Genomic DNA, 15387 nt, shown 5'->3' with positions numbered 1-15387 from the left:
CTGGTCAGTAAATGGAGTGGGCAAAAGGAGGTCCTCCCTCTGGAGTCAATAAATGGAGGGGACAGAAGAAGGTCCTCCCTCTGGAGTCAATAAATGGAGGGGGCAGAAGAAGGTCCTACCTTTTTTCCGTTCTGTTCATGTCCTGTTATTGTCCGCATAACGGACAAGGATAGTACTGTTCTATCAGGGGTCAGCTTTTCCGTTCCACAAAAGAAACGGAATGCACACAGATGTCATCCGTATTTTTTGCGGCTCCGTTTTTTGCGGACCGCAAAATACTGAAAAAGCCATACGGTCGTGTGCAAGAGGCCTTAGATGGATTTTTTGTGACTGTCGCAGTTACATAGCAAAAACATTTGTGCAACTTTTCTGCGACAAGAAGTTGCACGGACCATAATACTAAGGCCTCCTGCACACGAACGTGTGCGTTCCCTGGCCGTGCTGCGGCCCTCAAAATGCGGGCCGCAATGCACGAACACCGACCGTGGGGCAGCCACAGCGGATCGTGGACCCATTCACTTTCATGGGTCCACGATCCGGCGGTTCTGCAAAAAGATAGGACATGTTCTATCTTTTTGCGGACCGGAAGTGCGGGACGAAACCCCACGGAAGCACTCCGTAGTGCTTCCATAGGGTTCCGTTCTGTGCTTCCGTTCCGCATTTCTCCGGATTTACGGACCCATTGAAGTGAATGGCAGCAGCATGAGTAGGCACAACGACCAAGTCTGGAGTTGGTAGCAGTTTGAAGGAGGCCACCAAGTGGCAGCAGCATCCGGACACCACAGAGTGGCAAGGTGACATAGCTTGGAGATTGCAGCTGCATCAGAAGACCACAAAGTGACCCAGTAACAGAGTGGGGCGGTGGGTGGCAATACCAGTACCCGCTGATGAAGGTGGGTGAAATAAGGAGCACTTGGCATCAGATGTGTGGCATCAGGCAGTTGCAGCATCAAAGTAGTAGCTGAGGCAGGTAGTCAGAAGAAAACGGTCTCTTGTATCAAAGTGTTGGTGTGGCACCATAGATTATCTAGTCTGATGCATCAGGAATTGGTGGTTGGAAATCCTGCCTGATCCACGCCTGATTCATCTTGACAAAGAAGAGTCTCCACATTTTGGGTGGACAGGCAAGTTCTCCTTGGGGTAACTATGGCCCCCGCCGCACTAAACACCTGCCGTGATGACACACTACTGGCCGGGCAGGACAGCTTTTGCAGGGCAAGCTCTGCTAGTTGTGGCCACAAATCCAGTTTGGCTACCCAGTAGTCCAGCGGATCTTCAATGTGGGGTGGCAGTCCAAGTATGCCACCACCTGCTGGTTCAGGTTCTGCTCTACGCTTAGCTGCTGGTGAGTAGTTTCTTCACTATGCGGGTGAAGAAAGCTACTCATCAGAAACTTTAGACTCAGGCTGCTGCTGATGGAGCTGGTACTGCTCCTGCCACCCTACCCCTCCCCAACAGCCATGGCAGTGGAACGTGAGCGCAGCGGGCCCCCCTGGTCAGACCTGCGAGAGGATGGACGATGGCGCAGATAGGCAGCAGCCAACTGACTACATAGGATGTCTCTGTAGTAGTTCAGTTTGTCCTCCCTCTCGGTGGGTGTAAAAAAGGCCCCCATTCTGGACCGGTAGCGAGGGTCCAACAAGGTGGAGAGCCAGAAGTCATCCCTCTGCCGAATGGTTACAATTCGGCTGTCACTACGCAAGCAAGTGAGCATGCATCGTGCCATTTGTGAAAGTGACTCGGAGGGACTCCCTGCCTCCTTCTCCACTGCATACTGCCACGGTGTGTCCGGGTCCTCTGTCTCGTCTTCCTCATCGCCCCCTGTAGCCCATCTGGCTGCTCCTGCTCCCCCTGTCCTGTCAGCTGAGTAGAAAAACCACCCATTTGGCTACACATTGCCGGTGCTCCAATGTCCTCCTCCTCCAGTTTAGCCCCCACAAGGCTCATGTGGCCGTGAGATCGAGGAGCCACGTCTCCTGTCCCCTGACCAGCCATTGTTACCAGCATCTGGAATTACATTGTTCATCCCGTAGTCCTGGCGACTGACAAAGGGCCTGCCTGAGCAAACCGCAGGTGTCACGCATGAGCTGCCACTGGCTGACATCGAAGTTACACAGTGGAGTACTCCTATCCGCTTGCATCATCAAGAAATCGTTGATGGCCTTTCTCTGTTCGTATAGTCGGTCTAACATATGGAGGGTAGAATTCCAACTGGTGGAAACGTCGCATATCAGCCTATGTTGGGGGATGCCGTTCTGCTGCTGAAGCTCAAGGAGGGTGTGTTTTGCGGTGTACGAGTGGCTGAAGTGCATGCAAAGTTTCCTGGCCATTTTTAGGATGTCTTGCCGATGGGTCGAAGACTTCAGGAACCACTTGACAACCAGATTGAACACGTGTGCCATGCAGGGCGCATGGCTAAGCCTTTCTTGACGCAGCGCCGACACCATGTTCTTCCCGTTGTTGGTCAGCATGGTTCTGATTTTCAGTTGTCGCGGAGAATGGCAGGATTCGATTTCTTGATGCATCACACGGAGCAGTTCCTCCCCTGTGTGACTCAAGGAGGGTGTGTTTTGTGGTGTACGAGTGGCTGAAGTGCATGCAAAGTTTCCTGGCCATTTTTAGGATGTCTTGCAGATGGGTGGAAGACTTCAGGGACCACTTGACAACCTGTCACCGCCAGCTCTCTGAGAAGCTGTGGCAGACATTCTTCTGTACCTCTTGAATGATGTTCTTTGTTTTGGTTTCACTTTGTCATCTCTTTTCCTTCTCCCAGCTGTCATCTATTTACACTGATTGCCTCCCTTTATATTCCCTCCCATACTGCCTCACTTTGCGGTTTATACTACTTCCTGGATTGTGTTCACTGCAAGAGGCTGCAACTGCTGGTTCCTCAGATAAGTCTTTTCCTTTATTTGCGTTTCCATGCTGGCTTGATTCTTGGTGACCCTGACTCCCTCCGTATTAAGTGCATGGAGCCAGTGGTCATGTCCCCTCACTATTATAGGGTTTTCAGGTGTCACTCAGTCTAGGTACGAGGGCATGCAATTTTCTATCATAAAGATCTTTGCATGGGCAAAGCAGTCAGGGAGAGCTCTAGGGGTTTTATAGGGCTCACCCATATGTTCCTTAGTTTGGGATCAAGTCAGTCGGATGTTTATTTATAACTTCCAGTTTTCTGCAACACCATCCGTGACAATATAAACCGCCATAACCGTCTTAAGCATGGATCCGGTTTCAGCCTTGATTGACCGCATGCAGGGTCTTTCACTCGAGGTAGCAGATCTCCGTAAAACTGTGTCTCAGTTTCAGGTGACCGGTTCTGCTTGCGTTCATGGAGTTTGTTCCGAGACTAAGATCTCGCTTCCGGATACGTTCTCTGGGGGTAGTGAGAATTTTGTTCGTTTTAGAGAGACTTGCAAACTCCATTTTCGCCTACTTCCCCATTCCTCTGGTGATGAGGAGCAGAGGGTGGGGATCATCATCTCGCTGCTCAGGGATAACGCTCAGTCTTGGGCCTTTTCGCTGCCGGAGGGGGCACGGCCCCTCCGATCGGTGGATGAATTTTTTGTTGCCCTGGGGCAGATATATGATGACCCGGATCGTATTGCTCTGTCCTGAATCTAAACTGCGTCTTTTATGCCAGGGTAAACAGTCCGCAGAGATATATTGTTCAGAATGTCGGAGATGGGCAGCTGATACTGGTTGGAATGATGCTGCACTCCGAAGTCAATTTTGCCACGGTCTTTCGGAGGGATTGAAAGATGCATTTGCCTTTCATGAGAGACCTGCCTCCTTGGAGTCTGCCATGTCTCGAGCTGTTCGTATTGACAGGCGTCTTAGAGAGAGAGGAGAGATCACTCCTTCCTGTCATATTCAGTTCAAGGACAGTGGGGCGGTCTCATTCAGTGCACAGGGGCCTCAGCCTCTCTCAATCCCCTCTGAGGAGGGGGCCACGCAGCTGGGTTTTCTTGCCTCTGATAGTAGAGGATTCAGCTCTCAGAGGAGGGCTTGTTTCTGTTGTGGAGGTATAAATCATTTGGCAAATGTTTGCCCCTCTAGGAGATTCAGGGAGTTTTCTGAGGGTAATAAAGAAACAAGGGGGGCGTGGCCGGATGCCGGGAGGAGAGGACGCATAGAGCCTGAGCTCCGTGTGTGGAACCCCGTCCTGCGGCACACAGCGATAGCTACACAAGCGATATTATACACACTTACCTGCCCCAGGCCAGCGCTCGATCCTGCAGCCCCTGCCGATGATGACAAGGGGGAAAAAGAAGGGAGCACAGCTTAGAAAATGACGGCTTTCTTTCATCCAGCCGCCGGGTCCTCTCAAAATGGCGCCGATTCCCGCCACACAGAAGGAGAGCTCCGATCCTCTGCAGACTGCTGCGGCCAGCGATCTCCTGGGTCTCGCTCCTCAGCAGGCTCCAGCCCTTCTTCAGCACAGGAACCTAAAAAACAAAAAAGGGTGAGTGAACAACAAACCTATAATTGTAACGGTCGCGTACACACACAGGGGGGAGGGAAGTGACCACTGCGCTCCACCCTTACCCCTGGCCCTGCCTACTTGCCTCGCGAGTGCTAATGACAGGGGACAACTGGACGGCAATCCCTAGCTTGGACTAAGTGCAGGGATGACAGACAGACAAACAACAGAACGTGAACGGACCGAGTCAATACCAGGAAAGCTACAAAGTACAAATGGAGCAAGCAGAGAATTGTCAGGAGAAGCCGGGGTCATAAATACCAGGAGAGTCGTGTAGTACCAAAGGAGTCAGCAGAGGATCGTCAGGAGGAGGCCGGGGTCAAAATACCAGGAGAGCAGCAAAGTACACAAGGAGCAGGCAGAGGATCATCAGGAATTCAGCAGGAGGTAAGTACGCCAGGAAAGACAAAACCACAGGTGGAACCTAAATTAACAGGCAACCTGTGGCCAGCAGGCTGCCTGTATTTATAGTGGGGAGTTAGGGTCATGTGACGTGGCCAGCATCACATGACCGACAGACCAACCAGTCGAGCACCGAGTGATCAGATCGGCGCTCAAGGCAGACTTAGGAGCAGGGAGGGAGCCACCCAGCTAGTAAAGCTGTCCTGGGAACGAGGTCAAACACAGATCCTTGCTCCCGAAGCTAAGCAGCAGGTCTGCGGCTAATGGGGGACCGAGTGCACCTTCGGAACCCCGTTACAGTACCCCCCCTTTTACGAGGGGCCACCGGACCCAAGACTTCAGGCGATGACCTTTCAGGGTGTTCTAAATGAAATTTTCGAACAAGTCTAGGAGCATGAACCTCCCTGGCAGGTATCCAAGATCTCTCTTCAGGTCCATACCCCTTCCAGTGAATCAGGTACTGCAAGGAATTACGCACCTTCCTGACATCCACTATTTTAGACACCACATACTCGACAGCATCATAAACAAGAACCGGCGGAGGCGAGGCTTTCGATGGTACTACCGGTTCAAAATATTTTTTAAGTAGAGATTTATGGAACACATTATGAATGTGGAATGACTCGGGCAGCTCCAACCTAAATGATACCGGGTTAATCACCTCCGTGATCTTATATGGTCCAATAAAACGAGGAGCAAACTTTTTAGAATCTACCTTAAGAGAGAGATTCTTGGAGGACAACCATACCTTATCCCCAACCTGAAAATTCACCCCCCTTGAACGTCTCCTATCGGCCTTGAGTTTCTGAGGACTTTGAGCCTTTTCTAAGTTCGATTGAACCCGGGCCCAAACTGTGCACAGTTCAGAGGAGAGCCTATCCGCCTCAGGGTTAGAGGAGGAGACGGATGACCCAGAATGAAAACAGGGATGGAAACCATGGTTACAAAAGAAAGGTGAAACCCCAGCAGAAGAATTGACACGGTTATTCAAAGCAAATTCAGCCAATGGAAGAAATTTCACCCATAATTGCTGGTCATCAGCAACATACAACCTCAAGAATTGTTCCACAGACTGATTAAGGCGTTCAGTCTGCCCATTACTCTCAGGGTGGTAGGCAGAGGAAAAAGACAATGAAATTTTTCATTTTTGACAGAAGGCCCTCCAGAATTTGGACACAAACTGCACACCCCTGTCAGAAACAATATTTTCCGGGATACCATGCAATCGAACAATTTCTTTCACAAAAATAGACGCCAGAGTTTTGGCATTCGAGAGTTTAGACAGGGGAATGAAATGGACCATCTTGCTAAACCTATCGACCACTACCCAAACTACAGTCTTACCCTCCACCGGCGGTAGGTCAGTTATAAAGTCCATCGAGATATGGGACCAGGGTCTACTGGGAATGGGTAGGGGTCGTAGGTTACCAGCAGGGCGAGTCCTAGGTGTCTTGGACCTGGCACAAACCTCACAGGCTGACACGTAGGACTTGACATCCCTAGTTAGAGTGGGCCACCAATAAGATCTAGAAACCAGATCCTTAGTGCCCTCAACACCCGGATGTCCACAAAAGGCAGAATCGTGACACTCACCCAACAGCTGGAGACGAAATTGTACGGGAACAAACAACTTATCTGTTGGGGTGGATACCGATGCCAGATGTTGTTCAGACCTAATGCGAGCCGAGATATCCTGGGTAAGAGCTGCCATGAAGATTTTTGCTGGTAGGATGGATTCAGGTGGTACCTCAGTAGGTTGAAAAGCATGGAAGCTCCGAGATAATGCGTCCGCCTTCACATTTTTACTTCCCGGCCTGAACGTAATGGAAAAATCAAAACGAGTAAAAAACAGAGCCCATCTGGCTTGACGGGGATTCAACCTCTTAGCAGACTCGAGAAACATGAGGTTTTTATGGTCAGTGACAACAGTTACACAATGCCTTGCCCCCTCCAGAAAATGCCTCCACTCCTCAAATGCCCATTTAATGGCCAGCAGCTCCCTATTCCCTATGTCGTAGTTTCTCTCCGTGGGAGAGACTTTCCTGGAGAAGAAGGCACATGGTCTCAGGTTAGTGAGGGTAGCAGGACCTTGTGAAAGGACTGCGCCGTCCTCGTCGCATCCACCTCCACAATAAAAGGTTTCTCCTGATCAGGCTGGATTAGAATGGGAGTGCTACTGAATGCCTTTTTTAATTTTTCAAATGAAGAAATGGCCTCAGTAGACCAATTCTCCAAATCCGCCCCTTTCTTAGTAAGGTCGGTCAACGGTTTAGCAATTACGGAAAAATTCATAATAAATTTACGATAGTAATTGGCGAAACCTAGGAACCATTGTAAGGCCTTTAAGGATGAAGGTCTTACCCATTCCTTAATTGCTAGTACCTTACCAGGATCCATCTTGAAGGCGTGAGGAGTCAGAACATGCCCTAGAAACAGAATCTCCTGTACACCAAAGACACATTTTTCTTGCTTAGCGGATAGCTGATTCTCCCTCAACACCTCTAATACTTGTTTTTTTTTTTTAACAATTCTTTATTTATAAAGAGCAGTATAATAACAGTACAGTGACAGTACCCCTCGCTTTTTGCAAGAGATCTGACATGAAAAATATACTTTTGATAACACATCTTCACTAATCCATTGTACTATCTCATGCAGATATGCTAGGTAACATTTTTATACACCCTTCAATACATAAACAGTCCTGCAGTTTTACAATCTTGAGGTTATCACTGAAAGATGAACAGGGATACAAACAGTACATCAGAGTATTATTTTAGTATTAAATATTAAATATATATATATATTTAGTTTCAAAAAACAATTAATTAACCGTCCCCGGCAAGGGGCTGTGCACTCTCGGCCATTGTCTAAACGTCTACTTTGTATGAATCATATTTCTATAGCTTGTGTTACAGGAGACCATCCCTTAGATTCACCTAGGGCCATTGGATGTCACCTTCTATGAATGAATATCCAATAACTTGTATGTTATAAAACGTTGCCAATCTTTACTCTCTTTTCGTGAAAGTCTAGCCAGGGTTTCCATATCTTAAGGAACTTTTCCCTTATTCCTAAATTCCATCCCACTAGCTCCTCCATAAGACAGATGTGATGCACTTCCTCTATCCACTCTTCCAATCTCGGGGGGTCCCTTTCCTTCCACCTCCTTGGTATAATGATTTTCGCAGCGGCTATCAAATGTGTAGGTAGATTATCAGCTGATGGTGTAAAACCTAATTGGGGCTTCCACAATAAAACTAATTCCGGTGATAGTGGCAAGCAAGTGTTGCATATAGTGTTGATCATTTCTCCTATTTTCCCCCAGAAAAGACTCAGGGAGGGGCAAGACCACCAAATGTGTGAGATTGTCCCTTTTCCTTCAAGGCATCTCCAACACTTATCATCTGGGATCAGGTTAATTCTGTGTAGGAAGCTCGGTGTCCTATACCACCTTGTAAGAATCTTAAAAGAATTCTCCTGTAATCGAATACTTCTGGAAAAACCGTGGGAATGAGTTAAAATAAATTTGACATCTGCATCTGAAATCTAATACTTGTTTAACATGAGACACATGGGATTCGAAGTCAGGAGAGAATATCAAAATGTCGTCAAGATAGACAATAACAAATTTACCTAAGAACTCCCTAAGAATGTCATTCATGAAGTTTTGGAACACAGCTAGGGCATTGCTGAGTCCAAAAGGCATCACCTGATATTCAAAGTGTCCTACCGGAGTATTGAACGCCGTCTTCCATTCGTCTCCCTCCTTGATTCGGATTAGATTGTATGCCCCTTTCAGGTCAATTTTGGAAAACCAGGTTGCCCCCAGAACCTGGTTAAATAAATCCGGAATCAATGGGAGGGAGTATCTATTCTGGACAGTGATTTTATTTAATCTCCGGTAATCGATACATGGCCTAAGACCACCATCTTTTTTCTTAACGAAGAAAACCCCCGCCCCCATAGGAGAGACAGAAGGTCTAATATGCCCTTTACCAAGGCTCTCCTTAATATAATCTTCTATGGCCTTGCGTTCGGGCTTAGAAAGATTATAAATTCGCCCCTTAGGAAACTTGGCCCCCTCTACTAGCTCTATGGTACAATCATAAGGTCTATGGGGGGGGTAGAACCTCCGGGGTTGGTGATGAGAATACATCAGAGTATTCCCTAACAACAGTGGGTAAGGTATCAGACTTTACTGAGACCCCAGCCTGTACCACGGACAAGCACGAGTCACACTTAGGCCCCCATCTCACCAACTCCCCACTGGACCAATCTATAGTGGGGTTATGTAGTCGGAGCCAAGGCAACCCTAGTACCACTTCAGCCGGTAGGTTCTCCAGGACTAAAAGGGAACATCTCTCTGAGTGGCACACACCCACGGTTAGAGAAATCTCAGAGGTACATGAGCTCACCGTACCACCAATAAGAGGAGTAGCATCAATAGCCATGACATGGATAGGAGTTGGTAAGGCAAACATAGGAATACCCAATCTTACAGCATACTCAGAGTCAATAAAGCTAGCCGCTGAGCCAGAATCAATAAAGGCCTTACCCGGCCATTTATCTACTCCCAGAGAAATCGTAATGGGTACCAAAAGCTTACATTTAGAAAATTCAGGGTGTACCTGGTCTTTAGGTTGCCTTGCCTTAGGAGCCTTGACAGAGAGGACCTTCTTAGGACACTGGTTGATCCAATGGTCAGGATCTCCACAGTAAAAGCATTCTCCATGTCTGCGGCGAAGATTCCCTCGGGTCATGCCAACCTGCATGGGTTCCTCGGTGGAGACCTCAGCATTGTCTCTGGGATAGGCCTCTGGCTGGACCACCATCTGGGAAGAGAACTGTTGTTCCTGTCGTCTCTCTTTAACCCGTCGGACAACAAGGGTCATCATCTCCTCTAAGGTTTCTGGAAGTTGATAACTGATCAGAAGATCCTTTAAGTTATCAGACAGACCTGACCTAAACTGACTCTTCAGGGCTGGTTCGTTCCATCCTGAGGGGATACACCACCTTCTGAATTGGGTGCAATAATCCTCCGCAGGTAGATTGCCCTGAACCAGTGCCTTTAGAGCCGTCTCGGCTACTAGAGCCCTGTCTGGTTCATCATAGAGGGTACCTAGGGCCTGAAAGAACCCCTCCACAGAAGATAAACAACTGGCGCCAGCAGGTAAAGAGAACGCCCAGTCCTGGGGATCACCCTGTAGTCAGGAAATGATAATGCCCACGCGTTGACTCTCGGGGCTAGAGGACACGGGGCGCAAACGGAAGTAAAGTTTGCAATTCTCCTTAAAAGAGAGAAACTTCTTCCGGTCTCCAGAAAAGGGTTCTGGGAGCTTTATCTGGGGCTCAAAATGCGGACTGGAGGCCTGAGGAGTGAAAGAACCTTGCCCTAACTCAAAAGAACAGAGTTTTTCCCCTAACTCCTGCACCATCTGCGTCAGATTAGAGATATGGTCAGTCAGGGTCACCAGAGGATTCATTATACAGTGGTTATTGGGCCTGTTAATCTGTAACGGTCGCGTACACACACACACAGGGGGGGGGGGGAAGTGACCACTGCGCTCCACCCTTACCCCTGGCCCTGCCTACTTGCCTCACAAGTCCTAATGACAGGGGACAACTGGACGGCAATCCCTAGCTTGGACTAAGTGCAGGGATGACAGACAGACAAACAACAGAACGTGAACGGACCGAGTCAATACCAGGAAAGCTACAAAGTACAAATGGAGCAAGCAGAGAATTGTCAGGAGAAGCCGGGGTCATAAATACCAGGAGAGTCGTGTAGTACCAAAGGAGTCAGCAGAGGATCGTCAGGAGGAGACCGGGGTCAGAATACCAGGAGAGCAGCAAAGTACACAAGGAGCAGGCAGAGGATCATCAGGAATTCAGCAGGAGGTAAGTACGCCAGGAAAGACAAAACCTCAGGTGGAACCTAAATTAACAGGCAACCTGTGGCCAGCAGGCTGCCTGTATTTATAGTGGGGAGTGAGGGTCATGTAACATGGCCAGCGTCACTTGACCGACAGACCAACCAGTCGAGCACCGAGTGATCAGCTCGGCGCTCAAGGCAGACTTAGGAGCAGGGAGCCACCCAGCTAGTAAAGCCGCCCTGGGAACGAGGTCAAACACAGATCCTCGCTCCCGAAGCTAAGCAGCAGGTCTGCGGCTAATGGGGGACCGAGTGCACCTTCGGAACCCCGTTACAATAATCCTCCCCTTGATACCTATACTGCATCGCCAGGCAAGGACACTTGTATTACAGTGGCCACAATGCAGGACATGCTTTCAGACTTGAAAAGATCCATACATAGCGATTTTAAAGAAACAATCACTACTATACATGCAGACATAGTGGCCATAGGAGAAAGAACTGCACTTTTAGAAGAAAAAATGGAGGAATTTGTTACAGCACATAACTCTCTGGTAGATAATCACAATGTGGTTGAAGATGACCTAGCAGCCATTAAACTTAAAATTGCTGATCTGGAGGACCGCTCCAGGAGAAATAATATCAGATTCAGAAACATTCCTGAAAGCGTTCTGGACTCTCAGCTACAAGAATATATTTCAGACCTTATCGTGTCATACCTACCAGATACCCCTGGATCAGAGTTAATCATTGACCGGGTACATCGGGTTCCTAAACCTAAAGCTCTACCTGCCTCCATTCCCAGGGACGTCCTAGCCAGGATACATTTTTATCATCTGAAAGACTCCCTGATGAGAGAAGCTCAAAAAAAGAGGAAAGACATTCCTGAAAGATTTTGTAATGTCCTCCTATTTACCGACCTCTCGTCAGCGACATTAAGCAGGAGGCGTGATTTCCAAATCTACACCAAAGCACTGCGGGATAACAATATCCCCTACAAGTGGGGTTACCCTGTTAAGCTGATTGTGAGACATCAAAACTCATCATTTGTTTTAGTTTCTCCTCAGGAAGCTGCAGAGACTCTCTCAAAATGGAACATCATTGTGCCACCAGAGGGTGCCAAAGACAAAGCAAAGAATTCTCCTTCCAACAGATCTCCATCTGGAAGAAATCAACTTAATCTAACACCGGAATGGACCAAAGTAGGAAGAACACCTCTGTGACCTTCATTCTGGACAGTAACTATGGCTTCATAAAGTTTATTGTTATGTTGTACACAATTTTACGGGGTTTCACGCCCTATCGCTCTACCTCTCAGAACACATATTCCACCTAAGTGTTCCTTATTCCCTAATCCACTGTTACTTTTACGCCTTCCAATCTAAGTGACAGACATCACAATTTAGTGGTCTTTGATAGACCCTTATTATGTTATTGTTATCTATTATTTTATTTTATTTTTGTGTTTGGCTATATTGTTTTTTCAGGTTACACACAGGGGGACTACCTCTAATCCCACTAATGCTAGAAAACAAAGGAACAAATCCACGTTCCCCACCATTTTTACACAGTTACATCTGGGTACTATATTCATTAACATATGCACTATTATCTATTTTTTTTATGCTAGAATTGTTAGCATGTTGTTTTGATGCTTTAAAATGGCCAGCAAAGGAATAAAGACCTTTTCAGCAAATGTTAAGGGTCTCAATAGCCCCTTTAAGCGTTCCACATGTTGGAACGAGGTGAGGAGACAGAGAGCTGACATTATTTGCATACAAGAGTCTCACCTTAACGAGGAGGACCCCGACAGATTTTGTCACCCCTCTTTCCCGCACACTTTCTTCTCCCCAGCTACAAAAAAAAGGAGCGGTGTGATTATAGGCTTTAAAAACACCATTGCCTTTCATTGTCATAATGTATTGTCAGATAAAGAGGGTAGATATATTATTATTGTATGTGACATAAACAACACCAGATATACAATAGTGAATCTTTATGCCCCTAACTCCGATCAAATTAAATTCATCAAGCGTACTATTAGATTGGCTCAAGACTCTAAACAGGGATCACTGTTAATCTGTGGCGACTTTAATATGTGCCCCGACTCCTCAATTGATAGACTACCTCCCCCACCTCCGTCTCTCAAAAATTCTCTCCTTTAAGATTTTTTATTTCAGGAAGGGCTTCATGATACTTGGAGGGTCTTTCACACCAATGAAAAAGACTTTACTTTTTTTTCGCACCCACACAATACCTACTCTAGAATTGATTTATTTGTAATGGATAAATGGCTTCTTCAAAAAGTGTTGGAGGTTTTCATCTCCAATATCACCTGGTTTACTACTCTCACACTAGATGATATGTACAATAACAGAGTATACTCCCCGTTGAGACTTAATAATTCCTTGCTCCAAAACTCCTCTATACGTACGGATGTAGAAAATTCTCTAAAAGACTACTTTAAGACTAATGATAACAATTTGGTACTAGACACTACACTATGGAGCGCCCATAAAGCGTTTATTAGAGGTGTAATTATCACGGTCGGCGTGGCTATCACATACGTGACACAGAGGGAGGGAACGAGGAAGGCCCTGCCCAAGTGAGAGGGAAGATGGTGACCCCTGACTCACCTGGCGGCTGGCACCTGGCTGCCCTGACGTCCCTAGACGGGTTCCTCACCCGTACGCCGATCACGTGCCTAAAGCCCTGGCTTTCCCTGAGCTGAGCCCTAGGTAGTGAACAGGGCGATGGGAACACTAGTCCGCACCACTAACTCTAAGGGAAAACACCAAGGGGAGGACAGACAACACAGACTCAAAATACATTCCCAGGTGGGCGACAACAGGAGACAACAATAAGCCCAACAGGGATCCGGAGGGTAGCACTCAGGAACGACAACCAGGATAAACCACTCCAGTGGGTCAGTATAGATGTCCAGGCAGGAAGCTCTATAACTGGCAACTAGAGAAGTGTGAGGGGAGAATATAAGGAGGTAGGGAGTGGCAGACAAGAAACAGCTGAGGAGGAGAAGCTACGGATCCCTGAGAGAGACAAAAAGGATAGCAAGGCAAACACAGAAAACAATCACTAAGAAGCAACGTGATCTTTAGATATAGAGTGCGCAGCCACCCGCTGTGACTTCCTGACCCCGGGTATAACGGAGTCAGACGTGGCTCTTGATACCCTCGTGACAGTAATATTAAAACATGCGGCTATTCAGAAAAAAATTTGAAAGAAAACCCTGGATGCACTACTCTCTGATATTAAGACCCTAGAAGAAACTTCTAAATTATCCCTAGATCCAAAAATCTCCAGCAAATTAAAAACAGCCAGCCATCATCTTTACCTTCACCTTCATGAAAAACATGAGTTTCACTTACGTAAAATCAAAACTACTCACAAGGTAATAAAGCCTCAAAAATTTTAGCAAATAGAATTAAAAAAAGAGAAGTCAAGACAAAAATTCCCTTCCTATTTGACACACAAGGCAAAAAACTGTTTAATCCCAAACATATAGCAGAGGAATTTGCCAATTATTACGCGAACCTTTATAATTTAGAAAAATCCCCAGACACTTTCCAACCTACTACTGAATCTATTAACGATTTTCTTAGTGGCATCTCCCTCCCGACCTTAACTCCACCCCAAAGTCAAGTCCTCAATTCAAAGATCTCACATTTGGAAATATCTGAGGCAATTCATTCCCTCAAAAATAATAAATCCCCTGGTCCAGATGGGCTTACAAATGAATATTACTAGAACTTTTCGCACATTTTAAATCCCTTCCTGAACAGAGCCTTTAACTTAATAGCAATGCAGAACTCAATTCCAAAAGATATGTTAAACGCATTAATTATCACCCTCCCAAAACCCGGCAAACCTGCAGATAAACCGGCTAACTTCAGACCCATATCTTTATTAAACTCGGATATAAAGATTTTTGTGAAAATCTTGGCAAAAAGATTATCCAGCATTCTACCTTCTCTAATTTCCAATGATCAGCCTGGCTTTGTACCCAACAGACAATCGTCGGATGGAACTAGAAGGTTCATAGACCTGTTGGATGTGGCATATGCCACTCGGACGCCTTCTCTGCTTCTTTCCCTGGATGCGGAGAAGGCGTTCGATAGAATACACTGGGACTACATTTATGCAACACTAAAAAAGTCTGGTTTTGGGAATTTCTACCTATCCGCAGTTATGTCTTTATACTCTAACCCCAGCGCCTCTATATATTCATCTAGTTTTCTGTCAGCTCCATTCAATATAAAAAATGGGACTAGACAGGGATGCCCTATGTCTCCCTTGATATTTGCTCTCGCAATGGAACCTTTTGCGGAGCATATTAGATCTTCCCCGCTCATTAAAGGGATAAAGGTCGGAAACACAGATCATCGTATTGGCCTATTCGCGGATGATGTTCTAATTATAACATCAAACCCAACATCTGCACTATCTGCAATTAATGACATTATTACCAAATTTGGCAAAGCATCCTGTTATAAAATAAATGTTAACAAGTCCCAAATGCTTGATTTGGGTCTATCTCCGGCTAACAAACGCTTAATTACCAATCTATATAAATTTCCTTGGGCTGATGATTCTTTGACATACTTGGGCA

General features: G+C 46.7%; 1 protein-coding gene across 1 annotated transcript in view; it reads right to left on the bottom strand.

Moving 5' to 3' along the window:
* PCSK4 (proprotein convertase subtilisin/kexin type 4) overlaps positions 1-15387 on the bottom strand; it is a 68226-nt gene that overhangs the window by 46884 nt on the left and 5955 nt on the right. The window contains exon 2 of the mRNA XM_040419807.1: positions 4213-4448. Within this exon, the coding sequence (XP_040275741.1) occupies positions 4213-4448 (236 nt within the window). The remainder of the gene's footprint in view (positions 1-4212; positions 4449-15387) is intronic.

Source organism: Bufo bufo, chromosome 2 (assembly GCF_905171765.1).
Source record: "Bufo bufo chromosome 2, aBufBuf1.1, whole genome shotgun sequence".
Classification (NCBI taxonomy): domain Eukaryota; kingdom Metazoa; phylum Chordata; class Amphibia; order Anura; family Bufonidae; genus Bufo; species Bufo bufo.
The sequence above is the reverse complement of the archived record's forward strand: the minus strand, read 5'-3'. Positions and strand labels throughout refer to the sequence as shown.